The sequence below is a fragment of the Clinocottus analis genome, unplaced genomic scaffold, assembly GCF_023055335.1.
Source record: "Clinocottus analis isolate CAN_PGR_092001 unplaced genomic scaffold, fCliAna1.0.p SCAF_19, whole genome shotgun sequence".
NCBI classification, from domain to species: Eukaryota; Metazoa; Chordata; class Actinopteri; order Perciformes; family Cottidae; genus Clinocottus; species Clinocottus analis.
Window position 1 is genome coordinate 752,389 of NW_027175920.1, and position 22,831 is coordinate 775,219.

Genomic DNA, 22,831 nt, shown 5'->3' on the forward strand with positions numbered 1-22,831 from the left:
CATGTGGGGTGATATACTTTGTGTGTGTGTGTGTGTGTGAGTGTGTGTGTGTGTGGCGGACGATACACTCACACTGGATGGAGAAGAAGGATATCATTAGTTCATACTGTAGAGTCCGTTTGTATGAAGTTAAAACGTCCTATAAAGGAGCCGCGGGCTGCAACAATGTATCAACAAACCCTTTGAACACAGACCGGCCAATCAGAGCGCAGCAGCTCTTAAAAAGAGTCGTGCGAGTCGACCGAAGACTCTGGCGTCCTTCGTCTGCAGGCTTTAGTTGTAGTAGACTGAAATCGCCTTTTTTCCCCGAAAAATGTGATCGTATTTCCTCTGCGAGTTTGTGACATTGTGTGCTCCAATGAGGAGCCAGAGGGGGCGGGGCTTAGTGAAATGAGACAAACTGTACGTATAAAGCTCTGTAGTTCCTGTTTCTGCACATTTCTTTCTTACAACCACCGTCCATATTGGTAAATTAAGAGTTATTTCTGGTCATAACCGACCTTTCTACACAATTAACGCATCAATGAATAAAAGCTGCAGGGTTTGTTTTGCTTATTCATATAATTACACCGTGTACAGCTTCAGCTAGCCACTAAAAAATACAACTATGAGTAAAATCAGCACGTGATAGAAAACGTGTAAAATATTATATAAATAGAAGGTTGAATATATATTGGTGTTTAAATCAGGATGGCGGTGACGTCCTCCACATCCTTTATATTTACTCACTTTAAAAGTTTAAAATACCAATTTAAACGCACTCAGGTTTCAGCAGACGGGTTTGGTTTGAGCCGGCGCTCTGAAGCAGCGTCGCCCTGAGGGGGAATAATCTCCGGGGTCGATCAGCGACGAGGAGCCGCCGCTTCTTTTCCCTCGTTCTCGTCAATTATGCAGGAAAGGAAACCCGAGGACGAGGTCGTCCGCCGCCTCCTCGGCCAGAGGAACGACACGCGAGCCCTGAAATAACACCGGATTACAGCAGCGCTCTCTGGGAATAAACATGAGGACATGTTTAGTAAATACAGCCTGTTGTTTCAGAGCAACATGGAGGCGAGTTAATGCAGCAGCGAAGAGAAAAAGGCCTTTTTTTCAGCTGTAAGACGTTAATTTGGCTTATGTGATAGTAGTTATTATTAGATTATAATATAGTTTATAGACTACTTAATAAGAATGATGAGTTTCTTCTAATTGTTGCACATTAATTCACCTTCATAAAGCATTGTTCTCGCTTCATCCTGCACCTGCAAATAGCACGATAGAGTTTTAACAAAAATATAATAGATAAGTTTGTTAAACATTAATAAATGTGTCGTTATGCTACTATGAACGTGTAAAAAACACTCATAAGGCTTTTATTAACGTCTATAAACTGTTAACAATTTATTTCAAGCCTATAAATGCTTCATAATCAAACAATAAACATGTCTATGAATGTTAATAAGAGTCTTTAGAAGGACTTTTTACAGCCTTATTGTCTATTAACTAACATCTAAGATGTACACGGCGTCACCGAGGTGGATCGTCTTTCATATTTTCTGAAAATGTAATTATTTTTCACCCGACAGAAGTGACAGAAAACACACGGCGAGACGTGATTTCCATCACAAAGACGAGCACAGAGGAGACGCAGGACTCTGCGGTGGTTGTCGGTCTTTTGTTGTTATTTCTGAGCCGGTGATAATTGCAAAACAACAAAACAATGCGGCAGAAATCGTTGCTTTCATGCACGGACGAGGCCGGCGAGGAAAGATTCCTCAACGCTCTGATCTGAGACGTTTCACTTTACAACTTTGCGGCAAAAAAACACAAATTTGGACGCTGACATGGTGGAAAAGCTCGTGATTCAATCTGCTGCTGCGGGGAAGAAAAAAAAACGCCTCCACAGTTTCTAATATGCAAATAAAAATGCAAAAATAAAATTTAAAAAAATCCTTTCATGTGCCGACGCCCCCTCTGCACTCTGAGATGAAATATTCACGACCTCCATCATCACTTTCCAAGATGTTCAGGGCCGGGCCTCCAGTGCGGTCGTCGCCTTTTTCGCTCCCGCGACACTAAATGAACCTTTACTGCTGATTATTTACGATTATGTTCGCTAGAACGTAGCCAAATACATGTGTAAATAAGCCAGGAGTTGTGTGTGTGTGTGTGTGTGTGTGTGTGTGAGAGAGAGAAAGGGGGAGTAAACGGCATATGGTGGTGTTTTTAGTGAGGAGTTATGGCTCCCCGGGGTCCCACTCGTATCTATTATTCATGTTCAGGGGTCTTACAGCCACTCAACCTGTGTTTGGTTACAGGCGCAGTCCTTATTATTCAAATATGACGAGCGCAGAGGAACAATGTGTGATTAATTCTAATGGAAAAACTATTTCCCTCCATGATAAACTCCCAGAGTGCATCACACATTTATACGTTGGCTTTCATTGCAATGTGCAGCCGTGTATATTCGTGTATGTTAGTGCATCTTTTTATACTCTGCTTCTGCGGCGCCGGTGCATCGAGAGCTTAAAATAGCCGAGTTGGCGGCGGATGTTCTGCAGAATGAATAATTAAAATCTAGATACAAGCAGTTTAAAAATGGGCCTTCGTTCGCTCCTCCGGTGCTAAAAGTGGAACTCCATTAAGATAAAAGGTTTGTGTGAGTCACCTTTGCAGTGCATCATGGGTAATGTAGGACAGCTTAATAAAGTCTTCTCTCCGGCCAGTGGAAAGAAAACATCATAAATACACATTCAGGGGTTTTATTTTACTGCTTTTGACTTTTTTGCGTCTCTTAAATTCACCGATTAGCGTTAGCTGAAGCCTCATTAGCATATTTAAACGTAACATTTCAGAAAACGTGTAATGCAAAAGTTCATTGTCTTAATGTCAGTGTTCACCTCAGGAAGTTTCACGTTGATATCTATGAGTTAATTATTTTACCTCATTCACCTGTAGCGTCCTCAACAACAAGGCCGTTCTCTTTAAACGAGTTTGTTCTCAGACTCTGATCCATAAATCTCCACTTCAGCAGCTTCTACATCCACTAAACTTTACACTTTCATTCCTACATGTCCTCTGGAGGTTTTCAGAGATGTGTGTTGATATATTATCACAAAAATGTGTTTTTATAGCAGTATTTTCTGATTTATGGAGTGATTCAAAGAGATATTCATCCATTTTTCTGTCAAAACCTTTTATTCTAATACATCAAGGAAATGAAAAAGACATATTTAGTGTCCAAAGTTCAGATTTCTAACGTGGAAATGTGTGAAAAATAGCACATGTTTGATAAAATAGACTCAAACATACATTTTTTTAAAACTTGCAATACATAATAAACTGAGGAAGTTGTTTGTTTAACCCAATTGTCTCCATTTCCAGGGATTAAAAGTCGTATTCTGTCTCCCTTATTAGTTATTAACCCCTCGTTATCCCTCCAGCAGCAGTCGAGTCCCTGCAACGCTTCGCTGTTTGTCGTCGCTCACCTGTGCGTGTGCGTCCGCAGGTGTGGCGTGGCACCATCGCCAGGATGCGGTACCGGCGGATGCGAGCGGCGCTCGTCATCCTGCGGGCCTACCGGCGCTACAAGGTCCGGTCGTACGTGCGCGAGGTCAACCGCCGCTTCAAGAACATCCGCTCCATGAAGGACCACGGCCGCCACGTGAAGTGGCCGACGCCGCCGAAGGTGCTGCGCAAGTTCGAGGAAAACCTGAGGAGCATCTACAACAGGTGAGCGGACGCTTTTACCTCTTTTTAAAACGGTGACGTCGAGATTCTGCTTTTGAAATCACACTGTACACTGTGGTCAACCCTTTACATCTGTACTTATGACAGTCTGTCTGGACCTTTTTATGTCTTATTTGTCAATAAATGTGTGGCACAATTATTGTGTAACTCAAAATCTGGCAAATATTTGTCATTATTAAAGGCTTAAAACGGTATGTAATAAACAAAAAATTTCAGAACAACAAGATTTAACATATTTTACATCTTCTCAAACGCGGTTTCTCAAAGGTTTCGTTTGCCTAGAGGCTTTTATACGTCAAAAACTGTATTCATGACAGTCCGTCTGGGACTTTTTTTGTCTTATTTGTCAATAAATATATCAAAATAAATGTTCTTTTGACAAAAATATATTGTTTTTTTTTTTAAGGAGAAGTGTAACTTTCAAAATCTGGCAAATATTTGTCATTATGTGATGTTATAAAGGCTTAAAACGGTGTAGAAAAAACGAAAAAGTAAAGAAACGTGTTTGTATATTCATAAATTTAGCATATTTTACATCTTCTCAAGCTGTTTCGTTTCCCTAGAGCATTCAATGTCCATGTTATAGGCTTTTTATACGTGTCCATGTGCAAAAAAAAACAAACTATTCCCCATATTTATTCACAACAAAGGCAGAAAATGTGCTTTTTTTAAATCAAATGTTTTTATATGAAGAAAAAAAAAGCTCTTTCCTGTATCGGCTGAACTTAAAAAGTGTCTGACCTCAACAGCTGGAGCGCCGCGCCCTCCGGTGTTATTTTAACATCCAGATGAGTCCGTTTGAAGGCTCTTGAACACGCGTTTCCTTCGGCCCCGGGCTCACACTGGGATCATTGATTTCTCCTCTTCCTCCATCAAAGACATCACCGCCTCTCAAAAAGCAAAGCCGTCCCAGAGAACGCTGTTAGCCGTCTGTTAGCCGTCTGTTAGCCGTCTGTTAGCCGTCTGTTAGCGCGCGCTAAGGGCCGATGATAAGTACAGCACAGCTGGTACCGACCCCACTGGCTCTCAGCGCCTCTCTTGGTGTGTGTTTTTGTCCGTGTTCGCCTGCAGGTGGTGGGCATGGACGCTGATCAAAGGCCTCTCTCCTGAGGAGGCCCTGCAGGTGAGGGCCAAGGTGGCCAGCCTGGAGGCCCTGAAGGGCCAGAGGGCCGACCTGGGGCTGCAGAGGGCCTGGGAAGGAAACTACCTGGTGAGTCCACGCGGGATGGCGGTATCTAAATTTCACTTTACCTCACATTTGGTGAAGAAAGAAATGTTTTAGTGCGTCACATATCTTTTTTTTTTTTAAACATTTGACTTGAAAACAAGGTGTGATGTGTTGAGCAGAGAGCCAGGCTAGCTGTTTCCCCCCGTTTGCAGTCTTTGTGCTAAGCTAAGCTAACCAGGTTCATATTTGCTGCTCATATTCTCCCAAAATCTTTTGAAAACAAACCTATTTTTAGACCCTTTTCCTCTAAAATGTCATCCCCAAACTAAAAAGGTGCATCTCTGCAGCCACTCGGGCTGTTTGAATAATGTTGCTGTTGTAATAAAAGGAACACATGTGAGATGTTGTTCAGATGTGTAAATATCAGTCTAGATGTTATGGAAGCCCATTTCTGCCACAAAAAAAAAATAGGACCAAAAAAAATTTTGATTCTCGGAAAAAAGTTTCAAAAAAAAAGTCGATTTTTTTAATATATATATAAAATCGACGGAAAAAAAGTCAAGTTTTTTTTTTTGCCAAATTTTTTTTTGGGGTCCTAATTTTTTGGGGAAAAAAAGTCAAATTTTTTTTCAAAAGTCTACGAAAAAAAAAAAGTTGATTAATTTATTTTTTTGACCTAATTTATTTATTTGTTTTGGTCCTAATTTTTTTTTTTTTGTGGCGGAAATGGGCTTCCATAATATGTTACTGGTTAAGAGAAAATGAAGATGACACACAGGTAAAAATGTAAAGGTTTCAGCTCGGCCTATAAAAAAAGACGTCCAGGATGATTTGTGTTTGAAGTGAAGCAGCTTTAAGCTCCAACTCTCTTCTTTTGCGAGTTCCTCACATTAGTGTTGTGTTCCAACATCTCTTGTGTGTGTTTTTGTGTCTGTCAGAAGCGCGACAGCCCCGACACGGCCTCGTCGTTCACGCTGGTCTCCAGCGAGCTGCAGCGAAAAGACAAATTCATGAGGATCCTGTTCTCCGGCAACGTCCGCAAGGTGAGAGGAGGAGGATCCTCCACTCCTCCTCGCCACGAGCAAGCAAACCCCTCGTGGCTGTCGAGACGCGTCGAGTAACGAGAAGCTTTCTGTGCGTTTTCACCAGATCAACCGCTTCCACAAGGCGGAGGACCGAGCCGTGCTCATCACCGACCGCCACCTGTACAAGATGGACCCGCTGAAGCAGTACAAGCCCATGAAGAGCATCCCCCTCTACAACGTAGGGCTGCACTCCTCTGGTTGTATAGAAGTCTATGCTTCATGTGTTAAAGCTGCATTCTCTCTCCTGACCACCAGGGGGCAACTCCTCTGGTTGTATAGAAGTCTATGCTTCACGTGTTGAAGCTGCATTCTCTCTCCTGACCACCAGGGGGCAACTCCTCTGGTTGTATAGAAGTCTATGCTTCATTTGTTAAAGCTGCATTCTCTCTCCTGACCACCAGGGGGCGACTCCTCTGGTTGTATAGAAGTCTATCTTCACGTGTTAAAGCTGCATTCTCTCTCCTGACCACCAAGGGGCGACTCCTCTGGTTGTATAGAAGTCTATCTTCACGTGTTAAAGCTGCATTCTCTCTCCGGATCACCAGGGGGTGACTCCTCTGGTTGTATAGAAGTCTATCTTCACGTGTTAAAGCTGCATTCTCGTCTTCTTCTTTCATAAAAACATGTTCATTCGTGCAGGAAATGGACGAAAAACATCCGCTCTGCAATCGTTTACTCGTCTCCCTTGGCGTTTCAGCACCTCCTCCACCTCGTCTCTCTCTCTCTCTCTCTCTCTCTCCCTCTCTCACTCGCGCCGCCGCTTCTCTCCTCCCGCCGTTGTCATGCCAACTTCCCAGGAGACAGCGTCGTCATGGAGACCGGTGGATCAGCTGACGTCTGGCGTCGGCGTCGTTCAGGCGTGTGTACAAACCGCTGCTCCTCGCGTGTGCGCTCTTCTGCTTTTGTCCCCCGGCGAAGATAATTTATAATCCCCTCCGGCTCTTTTTTCCTTCTTCCATTCACCCGTTGATCACTTCAGTCCGTGTGTGTGTGTGTTTTCTTGTTTTCCAACACCTACTTCCTCCGCCCACGGCTGCTTTTGTGCAGCCTATTCTTAACCACAAGATTTATTTAAAAAAAATCTAAATTCATGCAAAACTGGAGGTGATGAAGCGTAATTGTGTTCATGGATTCAAGCATCTCGGAGGCGGGTGACTGTGTTTTGTTGCCCTCACAGCGGCGCGGCTCATTATCTCATATTCACTTAATCACCCTTTGCTCCCGCTGCTTTAAACCCCCCCCCCCCCTACACCCACATCCCTGCAGGACTGTTGATGCGTTATGCAACCCGTGATGTGTTCCCTGCTAGAGTACACCGGACGGTTTTCTAAATGCAACACGTTTGAAGTCCTCAAACAAAAATGTTAAATTAGTAATGTCCTCCTTGAGTCAATCAGGATGATGGAAAAAAAGACAACATGCCAGAGCTGTAAGATGCATGAACTCACATTTTTCAGACATGTTTAGTAGTTTAATAGAAAGAAAAGAAGCGCCGTGTGCGTTTCATTTATCACAGTGTCCTCAAGAGGCTTCATAATCGGCATCTTGAAACCCTCAACTCAGAGAAAAGGACAAATTCCCCCTAAAGAAACGGGTGAGAAGTCGTCCATTCAGAGTTAAATAGACCATAAAGCGGTGTATGCGTTAGGGCGGGGCTACCGTGTGATTGACAGGTCGCCAATAAAGCCGTAAACCGCCCCTGTACGTCGCCTCTCCGCTGTCCAAATATGGTCACTTCCTGCTCACTGGTTGCAAGAAGAAGAAAAAACAAGATGGCGACGGCCAAAATGCTGAAGTCGAGGCTTCAAAACAGACGTTCACAACAACTACGTCCTCTGCTTAAATGCAGACAAACATAATAAAACTGTAGTTTGTACCGTTAGCCTCGTTAGCAGACTTCTATACAACCAGAGTCGCCGCCCGCCCCTCTGGTGGCCGGTAGAGAGACTGCAGCTCAAAGACGCTTCAGCATCGTTTTCTCTTTTTAGAATCGGACGTCGTCTTCTCATTTCAAGTACCGGTTCAATTTTTTGTTTTTTGAGTTGAAGTCTCATGAACACAAACATCACGTCAACGTGTTCGTCAACAAGCTTCTTTTTTTTAAATAACTAAGCAAAAGAATTGGACCAAAAAAAAAAAAAAAAATTTGGACCAAAAAGAAAAAAGAAAAAAAAATTTGGACCAAAAAGAGAAAAAAAAAAAAAATTAGGACAAAAAAAAAATAAAAAATCGGGACCCAAAAAAAAAAGTTAATGAATTTTTTTTTTTTTTTTTGGTCCAATTTTTTTTTTTTTTCTGCCTAATTTTTTTCCTTTTTTTTTTTTTTGGTCCAATTTTAAAAAAAATAAAAAAATAAAAAAAATAATTTGCCTAATTATTTTTATATTTTTTATTTTTTTTGGTCCTAATTTTTTTTTTTTTGGTGTAGCGGGAATGGGCTTCCATACAAACGGAGCTCAAACATAAAACCCACTTCCTGACTTCTCGGTGTCTGCGGTTCCTCCAGCTCTCAAGGCCGAAATCCGCCGTCGCAGTAAAGATTTATTGATCCGCGTCCCCGAAGGTCCAATCGAATTTCCCCCGACTCGGCGCTCCTGAACGACGGAAGGCCGCCGGGCTGCGAGGGGATCCCAGTGTTGCGGTTGGGTTGTTTATCTTAACAGCTCCTTAAACTCGAAAACAACGGGAAGAAACCGATATCCTCACAGGTAAACACACCTCAGGAGAAGCAGCTCATTAAACCCTCGTTCCTTTTCTTTTTCACACCTTCATCTCGCTTCCTTTTGTTTAGCTTTTCCTTCGTATCCAGACATTCACGTCCTCTCTTAATGCGTCGTTCCCGAGCTGAGCAAACCGCCGCCGGGCAGCCAATCAGGTGCTTCAACATCCGCTCAGCAGACTGAGACAGGTGCCTCCATCTGGGGAGGACGGGTTGCATCCGCCGGCGGGAAACAAACAAACACTCTTCCACGTAATCAGCATGAATTAAAGCCCACAGCCATCAGCCGCCCCGCGGTTAATTACACGGAGCCGATTACATTTACATTTATATTAAAGGCCTAATTGATTGGAACGACGGTCGGTGTTCTAATGAGTCGGGTAATGACACGTTCAGATGCTTTTCCTTGTCTCGTTTTTTTTTGTCGTCGGCGTCTCGATTTCCCCCAAATCGTTTTTTTTTTTTTTTTTCCCCGAGTATGAAGGCGTTAATCTGCGCAGACATCTGTTGGAGTGCTCGTCTGGCAAATAGGGGGAAAACCTTGAGGATGTTTTTCATCAGTTTCGACTAATTTGTGTTGGAAGCTAAAAGGCCGCCGCACAACGAGACGTTCCACGTGTTAGATTTAATCTTCAAGCAGATTTCATCCATTTTTTTGTCCTTTTTATTTGTCTGATGGGAGAGGAAACCAAATATCTTTGGGTTCTCGACTTCTGCTGGGACGAAAAACAAGTACATCCTCTTGGACTTCAACATCTTGTGATGGACAGTTTCACTATTTTCTCACATTACATGAACAAAATGACTCATGTCGCTTATTCAAAGTCTTAATTATGGTGCAAACAGGAGGGAAAAAACCCACAACGTCCTCTGTGTTTGCATGTGTTGCTCTACAGCTGGTCATGTGACTCCATGTCCATGTTCACCTGTGTTTCATCCTCTCTCTCTCTCTCTCTCTCTCTCTCTCCCTCAGGTGACGGGGGTGAGCGTCTCCCCCGGGAAAGACCAGCTGGTGGTCTTCCACACCAAGGACAGCAGGGACCTGGTGGTGTGCCTGCAGGGCCTGGTGCCGGCCACCGAGAGCCGCATCGGGGAGCTGGTGGGCACCCTGCTGAGCCACTTCAAGAGGTGAGAGGTCAGGGGAACCAAAACCATGAGCGTTGGACTTCAGGAGCTCCAGAAGTTGCTTCATCCTGTAGCGGCGCTGTGCAGAAGTCTCTTAAGATGGAGTCGGTCTCTACAGGATGTTCTGGGTTTCATCGCCGGTTTCTTTTGAATCTGATGTTGTTGTTGTTGTTTTTAAAGAAATGCATTTCTGTTTATGAGACGCTAACGGCTCCGTGAGGCTTCACGCTGAACAGGAAATTAAAAGTCATTTAAAAAAAATGACGTTTACAGGAAAATGTGATTCAATTAATTTGTTTTCAGAACTCTTCCACTGACGTTTTATTGGAGAGGGAGGGAGAGAGAGAGAGAGAGAGAGAGAGAGGGAGGTTGTTTGTGTGAGAGAGAGAGAGAGAGAGAGAGAGAGTCTGGTTGTGTGTGTCTGTGTCTCTCTGTGTGTGAGAGAAAGATAGAAAGACAGTGTTTCTGCATGCAGACAGATGTGTCTGCTTATCTTGGTGTGTGTGTGTGTGTGTGTGTGTGTGTGTGTGTGTGTGTGTGTGTGTGTGTGTGTGTGTGTGTGTGTGTGTGTGTGTGATGTTATCTCCTTCCATTGTGGAGTCGTTCTCTGTCGGGCTCAGAAGGCCTCCTGTAATGACTCATCCATCACGAACAGCACCGACAGAACAAAGAGCACGTCCGCATGTGCAGAAATGTGTGTGTTTCCTGTGTGTGCGTGCATGTGCGTGTGCACGTGCACGGGGTGGGGGTTGATTCCTGGGAGTCAAGCCGCATGCGGCCGAGCCGCTGCAGCTCCCTGCAGATGTGTCTTCAACCTTTATCTCTCCTTCAGCGCGCTGCGCAGGGCACGATATGCCCACAGAGGGGGAGGGGCTTACAGCTGCAACACAAGCAACACAAGCAACACAAACAACACCAACAACACAAGCAACACAAGCAACACTAGCAACACTAGCAACACTCGATCCTCCTCAGAGTGACAGCGAGGCTGAACAGAGGGAATAAACCTCATTTTACCGTTAATCCGTCTTGAATTTAGTTTTTTTGTTCCAAGTTTTTTTTCGAGTGTTTTTAATTTTTCAGACGACTCGAAAAAAAGCAGAAATGCATCGACGTGTTTCTGCTCATCTGGACTGCGAGAAGACGAGGAGATGACCCTCTTATCTCATCGGCCATGACGCACCAGTTGTCCCGAGAAATTCAGAAAACACTTCCTCTTTTATTTTTGCATAAAAGAGAGGCGGGATTAGATTCCCATGTCTCCTTCCTCCTTCCCTCCTCCCTCCATCCTCCATCCTCCATCCTCCCCGTCCTCCATGACGTTTTGTTCTGCCTCCTATTTTTGACTGTTTCCCCTTTTGTCCTGATCAGTCTCAACACTTCCTCCTCCTCCTCTCTCTCTCTCTCTCTCTCTCTCTCTCTCTCTCTCCATCTCTCCATCTTCCCTCTCTTTTCTCTCTCCCCTGGCTTCCCTCCTCCTTCACTTCTGGAGACGAGGCGATGAAATATTTAAGGCTCTGCTGCTGTTGAAGCCTATTTTTAGACGAGACGGAGCCCCTCCCCCTTTCTCGCTGTGTCTAGTGTGTGTGTGTTTTTGCATGTGTGTGTGTGTGTGTGTGTGTGTGTGTGTGTGTGAGACTGCAGCACTCCCGCCGTCCGCTGCCAGAACAGCAGACAACTCTTCAATGTGTCACGCGCACTCAAAAAATAAGACAAAATCCTCTCGTCTCGATTACCACAAAGTCTCAGAAACGGGATTACAGACGAGCTTTTATTCCCAATCCACCCGGATGCTACGAGTGTATCCACCGTGTGTACGACGAGACGTGGCTCTGGTTTCAGATCTGGTTTAACGTGTTTTAACTGGAGCCGCCATGAGGCGTCGGTCCTGCTGCAGTGAGTCTGCATCTGAGAGAACATCGCCCCGTTTGTACGTTTTGAACCTGGCGTAAAAAAGCAGAGCGAGTGTGAACGAGGTGGTTTCATGCTTGACTTTAATCCCGTGCGTTAATCCAGACTGTGTCACCTTCGCTCACATTGACGTGCACACACACACACGCACACACACACGGGAAACAAACTTTGAACCTTTTTTCGACGGCTTCAATCTCATCGAAGCTCCTTTTCCTCGGTGCTTCCTCTCATCATGGCCGCCATCGTCCATCGTGTGGTCGTCGTCCTCCTCGATCCGTCGCTTCCACTTGTTCTCCTTCGGGCGGCCCACGTCTCCCTCACACACACACACACACACACACACACACACCTCCGCTCTGCTTCACACACCCTGCTGAGAGCCTCATGTCAAGAAACGGCTCCTCAGGTGATTTATTCATCCTCGCAGGTGTCGCGCTGCAGGTCGAAACAAGGTTTTGCTCCTTGAAAAGGCAACGAAACGTCGGTCAAAGTGCCGTTAAATGTGCTCGTATCCTGTGTAAAGAGGTGTGTGTGTGTGTGTGTGTGTGTGTGTGTGTGTGTGTGTGTGTGTGTGACAGGATTCGGGTGCTGTCCATGGTTTTAGTGCTGAAACGGTGGCTTGATTAACGGCTATATGGAACATTTTCGATGGCATTTAAAACACCTTTCAGAAGATTTTTCTCTTGGATTTAAGAAACATTGACAAGATTTCTGTTTTTCTAATAAGCAACTGAACTAAAACTGTTCCTGAATAAGAAGTTTGAACACATTTTACAGGATGTTTGTACCTCGTTGTCGTCGTTTAGAGGCTCGATACATCCAGCAGTGATTGTGATGAATTATTAATCCTTTCACTCCTTTCCTCCGTCTTAATATCCTTTCAAGTGAAATATCTTTTGTGTTTTTAGAAGGTTGTTTGCTGCCAGTTTTCTTCCAGTTTATGGACGAATTCAAAAGATTGATGGCGAGAAGAAAGAAGCATTATGTGGAGACCTAAAGGAGTGAAACTGTGAAGTCTTTGGAGGGAAACGAGCCGCGTCAGCAGCTTCTGTGAAGCACCATGCTCTTCTTCTTCTTCTTCATCTTCATCTTCTTCTTCTTCTTCATCTTCTGTCTCCGTGGCAGATGTTCACCTCCCTCGCGTCCGTCCCTCCTCCCTCTCCTCCTCTGACCTCTGGCGCCCTTCTGTCCTCCCTCTCGCTCCCTTGCGTCCTCTCCTTCCTCCCTGTCTCCTCCCTCTCGCTCCCTTGCGTCCTCTCCTTCCTCCCTGTCTCCTTCCTCTCGCTCCCTTGCGTCCTCTCCTTCCTCCCAGAGCAGCGTGAGTCAGCAGCAGTGTGAAGAGCTCAGGCCTCCATTGATCCGTCAGAGCGATGCGCTCATATTCTGCCTCCGCTCCCTGAAGACTTGAAGGTTTACCCTCCTCTCTCTCTCTCTCTCTCTCTCTCTCTCTCTCTCTCTCTCTCTCTCTCTCTCTCTCTCTCTCTCTCTCTCTCTCTCTCTCTCTCTTCCTCCTGACTCTGCAGATGTGAGGTTGAGGAGAAGGAAGACATCTTGACTGAGAAGAGAGGATGAGACGTAGAAGATGAGTGTGATGATAAATTACAATCTCTGAAGCAGAGAAGCACAATTATTATTTATGAAAGAAGAGAGAGAGAGGTGGCGAGACAGGGGAAAAAGGGGGAGAGAGAGAGGGAGGAAGAGAGAGAGAGAGAGAAATGTGGAAAGAGGATAGGGAGAAAGAGATGTGGCGAGAGAAAGACCTTTGTCTTCCTCACCAAGGTCACCTTTTCTGCTGATTCAAATATTTCTGAGTGATAGAAGTGGGCTCCTCCTCTTCCTCCTCCTCCTCCTCTTCCTCCTCCTCTTCCTCCTTCCCTCCTTCTCCATTTCCTCTTTCTCCATTAATCACCCTCCCCACTGCTTCTCCCTCCCCCTCTTGTTTTTCACTCCACATTCCACTTCTCCTCATCCTCCCTCTTCTCTCTCTCTCCTCCCTCCTTCTCTCCTTCCCTCCCCCCTCCCTCCTCTCTCCCTCCTCTTGTGGGGCGCTGCGGATGCAGTTCCCATGGCAACCGTGCGGTCTGATACGTCTGGATCCGTTAATAACTCGCCGGCCGGAGAGATGATACAGAGGAGAGGAGAGAGATTAGAGGGAGAGAGAGAGAGAGAGGACGGGCGAGAGAGGAAATGTGTGTTTATCTGCTCTCTGAAGAGGAAGGAGGGAGGGAGCAAGAGAGGGAAGGAGAGAAGGAGAGAGAGAGAGGGAGGGAGAGAAGGAGAGAGGGAGATGCTTTTGTTTGTTTAAAGCTTTGAATATCAGAAACTGCAGGAAACAAAACATTTTCTCGTCATAATTTCACAATAAGTGAGTCAAGTTGTCGCGGCGCCGGCCGGCGTGAGCGTGACGTCAGAGACGCCTCCTTCCCGCTCGCCGCTTCCCGCTCGCCGCTTCCCGCTCGCCGCTTCCCGCTCGCCGCTTCCTGCTCTCGGCATCGAGCGCTCGGCTCCGTGTTGTGTTTCCGCCTGAAGCAGAAGCACAGACACACAACTGGAGGACGGAATGAAGGGAAAGCAGCGCTGCATTAGTCTAATCGTCTAATTAGTCTAATAAATTTTAGTGTTAAAATGTTGTATCACTCAATAACTAAATAACTTTAAAAAAAATGTTTAAAAAAATTCAGATAAATGAAAATGTAAAAAAAAAAAAAATTAAATACAAGTTAAAAAAAATTAATTACAAATTTAAAAAAATGTTTTTTATTTTTTTTAATTTGTAATTACATTTTTTATTTTTTTTAAATTTCCACCTTTTTTTTGTTTTTTGTGAATAATATGCAGCACGTCTCGTCATCGTTGTGGCTATTTAGTGTCTTTCAAAACATTCACAGAATGTAGTGAATGGACAGATGCTTTTAGCCTCTGTGTGTGTGTGTGTGTGTGTGTGTGTGTGTGTGTGTGTGTGTGTTTATATATTAGTATGGCCGGTGTGATGTACTGTGTGTACTAATATGTGTGTAACAGGGATGTGAACTATATGTGTTCATCTGCTGGTGTGAGCTGTATTTAATCTGCTCTCTGAGTAGCTGCCTCTGCGTTCCCATCGGAGTGTGTGTACACAACGTGTGTGTACATAACTGTGTGTGTGTGTGTGTGTGTGTGTGTGTGTGTGTGTGTGTGTGTGTGTGTAACTGTCATCTGTCACTTTGGATCAAAGCATCGGTTAAGTGCTGATTCAGTCGGATACCTTGACATCTTTACGTTCCACCTCGTGTTCCGCCCGGCAACAGCGCCGCGCCGTCTCCCACTGCCAGACCAATTATGACCCTCCTCCTCCTCCTCCTCTTCCTCCTCCACTTCCTCCCTTCCCTCGGCCTCCTTCACCTCCTTGATCTGCTCTCCGGTCATCTTCTTTTCTGCTGCGTTCACACTCGTCCTCCCTCTCGCTCCCATGAATTATTCTCCTCCATCTCCCCTCCGCCATCTTTCTTTTTTTTTTTGATCCAACAAACACTCAAACGTTCACGAAGGCGTCCAGAAGCCGACACAGACCGACGCCAAAGGGACCGGGACTCCATGATGGACGCGCTCGTCCCCGCCGGAGACGTCCAGGGAAACAGACGAGCTTCTGATCGACGTATTGATCGTCTTTTAATAAACAGAGCTGGAGGCGTGGCCTCTCTCCCCTCGGACACACACACACACACACTTGTTTAACGCTCCAGCTGTGTGGCTATTGTGCGTCGGCCTCCACCATCTGTGTGTTCTGGCCACGTTTCCCCGCAGAAAAGATGAAGTATGATTGTCAAAATCTTTCATCTTTGTGTTTTCCCAGGATGACGTCGCTGCCTTTTCTCCATTATTTTGAATGTGTGATTGCGTAACCTCTCGAGGGGTTCGCTCCCCGGTGGCTTGAGTCCTTTTTAAGACGTCGTTTTCAGCCGCAGAAGAAGAACCGACGCCGCGTTTTCCCGCCGCTCTCTCTGCACGTCGGGCGCGGAGCCGACAAACTGCTGAATCTGTTGCTTCTCGTCGAAGCGACAAGATGTTTGTTTGAGCAAAAAAAAAAACAAAGTGAAATATTAATGCTTCTCCACACTTGAGGATCACAAAACGGCGTTTTATTCAAGACGTCCCTCGGGGGATGTAGGGAGGGAGGGAGGGAGCTTTCTTTTATTTATCCTCAGCTTCTGCAAGCGCTGCAGATCTCGCTCACTGCGATGCTAAGTCCTAGCTTAGCATCAGCGCGAGTAGCTCTGGTGTGGAGCCTCGTGGGACTTTCTCTCAACCCTCCGATTGACCTCGCTCTCTTTCGCTTCATCCCTCTCTTCTTCCATGCACGTTTGAATCGATTCCATTTTCTTTTTGCTGTCAGTGCACCCCCCCCCCCCCCTTTATCCCCCCCCCCCCTCCTCACCCCCCCTGTTCTTTAAATGACCTACTTAGTAATCCCTCCCGTTGCGAGTACAGCTCTCACTTCTCTGACTGGGAAGGGAAGATAACAACCTGGGTTCTCGTCTCGGTCCATGCTGAACGCTCAGCGGCCTCGCGGCGCGCCCGACACGCCCGACGCGCCGAAAACCTGCTGAAATGAACCAAGACGGCCGCCGCAGAAGTAGAACTTGTATTCTTGAGGGAGGTAAAGAACAGAGGGATGTTCTCGTACCTTCAGAGGAGCCGTCGTGCAGAAAACGAGTCCAGCTGTGACGCGTCTGCGCTCTTCAGATCGCCCTCCAGTCTTCTCTTGAAGCCCAAAGCGCAGTGACTGGATCCACGTTTTTAATAATAATAATAATAATAATAATAATAATAATAAGAATAAAAAGGTTGTGCGTCTGCTGCAGAGATGTGGAGCTGCTGCTTTAATGTGCACGAGGAGCCAACAATCATACAGCCAGCGAGGTTCTGTCTGCTCCCTGAGTCCTACACACACACACACACACACACACACACACACACACACACACACACACACACACACACACACACACACACACACACACACACCTCCCTTCATCTCAGTGTGGTCTCACCAACTGAAATATTGATGCGAGGAGACGGTGCTTTTACTTGCTGAGGCTCCGACAGGTCGACAGCATGGGCTCATCCGCCGCTCCCATCGGCATCGACCTGCTGCAGCACAGGTGTGTGTGTGTGTGTGTGTGTGTGTGTGTGTGTGTGTGTGTGTGTGTGTGTGTGTGTGTGTGTGTGTGTGTGTGTGTGTTGTGCCTCCACAGTCCGTTCCTTTCAGAACAAACATCAGTGTCTTTGTCTCTTTTCTCCACAATCTGTCTCGACGTCCGTCGGTTTTTTCCCACTTTCCTTCTTCGTGTCCTCGATCATCAATTAAACAGGACGACACTCAGAATATCAACGACCTCTTTAGGAGCGCTGAGGGGCTGACGATGATGTCACCTGATGCTGTAACGTGTCCAGGTGCAACCAAACCCAATGCAGGCTTCATACACATCATATATTATATAATGCTGCTGCAAACAGCTGCAGACGTCTGATTATTGTCAATAAGAACGTTCTCTTGTGTGTTGATGAGATGGTTATTTATTAGTCCCACAGTGGGGAAATAGTAGGAGTTGTAGTAATACATGTAAGTAAACAGTCAAAATACTAATATGCAGTATTATATATACAGACAGAATAAACATAGTGGTTAAAGTGACCAAAACGTGTGTTGTCATGTAGAAAGACTGGACTGTTTGTGTGTATAAATGTATATGAATCATGTATAATACATGTCCCTCTTCTCATGCAAACACTTGTATGTATAAATGTGTGTGTGTGTGTGTGTGTTTGTGTGTGTGTGTGGTCGTTCTTGTCACATGTGAATTAAATTGTGGAAAATTAGTAAATGCATAAGTTGTCGTGAGCACCGTTCTGCTCACCTGGCAGGCGTGACGCAGCTCGTATTTACGTGATTGCACTTAAACGCGACACGGGGACGCCTCGTTTGTGGCCTTGACCTCTAGTTTGACCTCTGGTTCCAGCAGAGAGCCTCTGGAGGAAAGTCAGAAGGCGTCACGGCATTTAAATACTAATGAGATGATACTTCAGTACTTTTATTGGTCGACGTCGTCCAGCTTCAGTCAGTGAAGAAGAACCAGAGTCAGTGAAGCTTCTGAAAAGGCCTCGTCATCATGAGGAAGGATCCAACTTTCATCACCTCCTGAAAGTCTTTATGGCAAACCCCTCCTCCTCTTCCTCCTCTTCCTCCACCTTCAGCGCCCATATATTATTCAGCAGCTTGGGGGAGAGCCAGGTACGCTATTAGAGGGATGACTCAGAAGTGATCCTGTCTCCTCCTCGCTGCCTTCATGCTCCCTCTTTCCTTCTCTAGTGCCTCTCACTCAATATTCTCTCTGCTGTACGTTTTGTTTTCCCCTCTTTAACTCTTCCTCCAGTCTCCATCAGCTTCTCTTCCTCCTCTCTCTCATCCTCCATCCCTCCAAGCGAAGAGGAGATGCTTTATGGGAGCGAATGAGCCTGGACTCGCATGGCGTGAAGGGCAAAGACGCACAAAAGAGGCCCCATGGGGAGGAGGAGGAGGAGGAGGAGGAGGAGGAGGAGAATTGATTTTCCTTCCTACGGAGGACTCAGCCTGCCCTCGGGGCGACCGGCTCCTGATGGGAAAGGCCGGCCGGCGACCTTCAGACTCAACGGATCATGCTTTTTTATTTTATTCAGAGATGTGTTGCATTGGTTTTTAAACTATGAAACCAGACTGGATTGTTTGGATTGGCTCAGGGAGGTGTCAGAAGATGTGTGTGTCTGTGTGTGTGCATGGTGTGTGTGTGTGTACGGTTGTGAGTGTGAGTCTCATCCCGTTGGCCTCCTTCCCGAGGATCCCAGCGCTGCGTCCCCTCTGGCGTCTCTCGCTCGACACGGAGACGCTCGCAGAAAGTACATTCACAACAACAGACACATCGGCTGGCCGGCGGCCATGACAGATGGGGGGAGGGAGGAGAGGGTTGGGGGGGGAGTTGCCATAGAAACCAGTATCAGCGCTACCCAGAGCGAGGGAGAGAGAGAGGGAAAAGGAAAAGCATCTCGTGGGCAGCGGCTAGCTTGTTTTTGCGACTTGAGTCGTTGTTGCGCAACGAGGCGGCGGCGTTCGGTTTTGCGAGGTGACAGGAGGAGGAGGAAGAGGAGGAGGAAGAGGAGGAAGAAGAGGAGGAGCTGTAACTGTGTCAGTGAGAAAGTATAAGTGTGTCACGACGAGCGCTCATCCACACTCTCCACCAATTATCACGTCCGTCTTGGCGCCGCATGATCCCTGCCGCACAATCCAGACTTATGAACACGGCTCCTAGCGGCTAAACCCAGATTAAAATCTGATTAAACTGATGTTTTTTTGTCATTTCTTTCTTTTTTTGTCATACATTTCTTTTTAATTATGACTTTTCTTTTTGTCATACTTTTTTTTTGTGAATTTCTTTCTCTTTTTTTCTCCTGATTTTGTTTTGTCGTACTTTTTCTTTCTTTTTTTTCATAATTTCTTTCTCTTCTTTCATACTTTTTTCTTTGTAGTGTTTTTTTTTGTGGCGTGAATACGCTTCCATATTTTTCAGTCTCATTTACAAATAAAATGATTCTAATGATTCTAGCTTTATGTCAAATATCACTCCGAGTCTGTCTGACAATCCTACTGTGTGTGTGTGTGTGTGTGTGTGTGTGTGTGTGTGTGTGTGTGTGTGTGTGTGTGTGTCTGTGTGACGCATGAGTGAGAATTATTGAGTTTATTCGATAGTACAGTTGTGTTTTTGTGTGCTTCAAGCGTGATTTATGGCCCCAATTGTGTGTGTGTGAGAGTATGATTGTGCTGTGCATGTAAAAGTATTTACAGTCGTGTGTGTGTGTGTGTGTGGGGGGGGGGGGGGTACATGTGATGGATTTGTGAGATTATGATGCTTTGTGAGGGCAAGAATGATTTATGGTTTAAATAGCCTCCCTAGACTTTCTCTCTCTCACACACACACTTGCTTCCTTGTACACTGTTTATTACTAGTAGTAGTAGTAGTAGTAGTAATGTCAGTAGTATTATTAGTAGTAACGGCCTCTCTGGCTCCCCGTGTCTGCAGTGAGAAGCGGCGGCTGCAGGTGAACATCTCCAGCCCCATCCAGTGCAGCATGAGCGGCAGGAAGTGCACCGTCATCGTGGAGCCAAAGACCAACCAGCCGCAGCCCGACTTCACCAAGAGCCGGTCCGGCTACATCCTGGCTGTTCCCGGCAACTAGAGCGCACCGAGGAGGAGGAAGAGGAGGAGGAGGAAGGCCGTGATGATGATGATGATGATGCTCCACTTGTTATCTGATCTGCTGACGATGTGAGGAGTCAGGTCGGCGCTCTGAAGGAGGATCGCGGTAATTAAATCCTCAGAAATGCAAAGTCACGCCAAATCTGTTGAGAATATATTTCTATGCAACGCTTACAAACAGGAAGTAAACAATATTATGCAAGACGGTGTTCGCTAAACAGGGTTGTTTTTTTTAATGCACGGAAGTGGATTTATTTTCCTTCTTTTTTTTTTTTTTAAGGAAAATTTACAGTGATTTGCTTGGTGCAATATTTACTTTATAGATTTAATCAAAACATGTGGCCGTCAGGATGATGTCGCCGCTGATGTTGCGCAATAGGAAACAAATCCAAAGGCTCTGCAGGAGTTTATCGCCCTGACGCATGAAGTAAGATATTTATGTACGTGTGATTGTTTTTTTTTTCAGATACTTTATTGATTATCTGCTTCTTTTTTGTGACGAGTGTATTCTAAGGAATAATAATAATGTTGTTGACTTTAATCCAAGACTGACATTCCTGCGCGGCAAGTGAAAGAAACGCAGCGTCCGCTTTTGAGTTCAGTGTTTACAATCGCGTACGGGGACGCCGCCGTGGTCCAGCGGTCCGGCGGTCCGGCGGTCCGGCGGTCCGGTGGTCCGGTGGTCCGGTGGTTCGATCCTCCGGTCGTGTGTCTGAGGCACAAACTCCAAATCCATTGTTGTCAAAAGAGGCAGAGCGGATGTGTTGAGCACATCCTGAGACATGCAAAGATCTATTAATTTAAATCCTCTCTTGCAGCAACGTGTGTGCTTTTTTTTATAATACTCCAAAATCTGCTTATAAATAAATAAATATATATATTAAAGGTTGGACTTTATATAACAAGAGAAAGAAGGCAGATATGAAGACGATAACCAAAGCTTTTCTTTTTTTTAAGCTATTTTCAGCTCATATTCACACTACAATGTAAAGTTTATCAGCACAGTGTTGCTGGCACAGTACTGTTTAATCCCAGGTGGACTCCAGCCCCTTGAACGTCTCATTGTGCTGTCTCTGTGTCGAGCGAATAGCTGAATAATGTGTTCTTTTCTCCATCGGTTTGCAGCGATGTGCAGAGAAGAAGAAGCTCATGAGATGCAGTTTGTGTTAATATTAATATCCATCCACAGATTGAGAACATGTGGCGTAAATATATGTTCATTTCATCTTTTAAAGACAAACGACCCAAATGTAGTCAGGTTGAAGTCCATCTTCAACCTTGGAAACAGCCGTTGCTTTCGGGCGGGGCTACCAAAAACAAGATGGCGACGGCCACAATCCAAGATGGCGGCGGCTGAAATGACAAACTGTAGCTCTTCACGACCGCTGAATCAACTTCTAATATTCTCATATATCGACGAATGAATACGCTCCAGGACGGCAGCTTAGCTACTGCGTCTTTAAAATGTTTCTGTTCGCTTGAATTCGCTCGACGGCGCGACGGTAAAATGTCCCAAAACTCCAGGACGAGGAGACGAGGATACAAGGAGACGAGGATACAAGGAGACGAGGGCGGCGTCCCGTCTCTCTTCTCGTCGTCTCTGGGCTGAGCAGCGACGGACCGAAGGGTTTAGGAACCGCAGCTTCCTCGTTGTCCGGCCTCGTAAAAAACTTGTGAGCAAAAGCTTTAGCCACAGTTAGCCACAGTTAGCCACAGTTAGCCCGGCTCTCCATCCTGCCTGACCTTATCCCGCCGCTTTGATGCAGAAAAGAGTTGTTTGGGGGGAAACTGCTGCATCCATAGTGTGTGTGTGTGTGTGTGTGTGTGTGTGTGTGTGTGTGTGTGTTTGTGTTGAGGGAGTGACATTGGTAGCGTTAATAGATTTCTATGGAGCTCAGAGGCAGGGATGTGTGTGTGTGTGTGTGTGTGTGTGTGTGTGTGTGTGTGTGTGTGTGTGTGTGTGTGTGTGTGTGTGTGTGTGTGTTTGTGTTGAGGGAGTGACATTGGTAGCGTTAATAGATTTCTATGGAGCTCAGAGGCAGGGATGTGTGTGTGTGTGTGTGTGTGTGTGTGTGTGTGTGTGTGTGTGTGTGTGTGTGTGTGTGTGTGTGTGTGTGTGTGTGTGTGTGTGTGTGTGTGTGTGTGTGTGTACACTGCAGCTCTCCATATCTTCAGCGTGGTAACCTCCCACAGGGCTTCTCTCCTCGCTGCTCTTCACGCTCATCATTAGGATGGACTCCGTGTCGCTTCTCTCTTTCCATTTCTTGAGGCAATAAAAGGAGGAGGAGGCGAGGGGGGGGGGAGGGGGGGGGGGTGAGTAAAGCCTCGCTTGGCCTCCTCCTCTTCTCCTCTCCCATGTTTTATCTCCCTCCCTCCCTCCCTCCTCTTTCCTTCCTCTTGTCAGATCCCTTCGCTCCTCTCCTCGCTCGTCTGGCTGCACTGTCCTTCAGGGCAGTGAAGGTTTTTTTTTTTTGTTCCTCCATTTTTTTGTTGTTGTTTTCCTGCTTTGAGGCGTGGAAATAAAACCGTGAACTGCACCAGCGACGAGACGACAAGTCCAACAAAAGGAGTTTCAGGTAGCGACGGAAAACCAAACAAATAAATACTGTGGCTCGATATCTGAAGTGTCAACACATTCCCATAAAAAGACCAAAACGCTGTGTCAGATACTGACGTTAGTTCAGTGCTACACAGGACGCTGTGCACGCTAAATACTTAGCGACTGCTGTAGCGGGCTTTAGTACAAACGCTACGAAGCGTAGAGAGCCAGAGATGTTTGGTTTGGCTCAGTTTCTGTAAACCAGTGTAGCATAAAAGCACGATG

At 45.9% G+C, this 22,831-nt stretch overlaps 1 protein-coding gene across 3 annotated transcripts in view; it reads left to right on the top strand.

The window, feature by feature from the left end:
* The window catches only part of myo1d (myosin 1D), a 51,386-nt gene extending 29,979 nt beyond the window's left edge, over positions 1-21,407 (top strand). The window contains exons 17-23 of one of the 3 annotated variants that reach the window (XR_011077822.1): positions 3,488-3,711; positions 4,801-4,939; positions 5,836-5,940; positions 6,047-6,160; positions 9,675-9,829; positions 19,831-20,434; positions 20,555-21,407. Coding sequence is in view for 1 of the 3 variants with exons in the window: in XM_068582619.1 (XP_068438720.1) it covers positions 3,488-3,711; positions 4,801-4,939; positions 5,836-5,940; positions 6,047-6,160; positions 9,675-9,829; positions 19,831-19,987 (894 nt within the window). In the remaining 2 variants the exon portion in view is untranslated. Of the gene's footprint in view, positions 1-3,487; positions 3,712-4,800; positions 4,940-5,835; positions 5,941-6,046; positions 6,161-9,674; positions 9,830-19,830 lie in introns of all 3 variants that reach the window. The other 2 variants (XR_011077823.1, XM_068582619.1) reach the window with 2 other exon arrangements.
* The last annotated feature ends 1,424 nt before the right edge of the window (positions 21,408-22,831 follow it).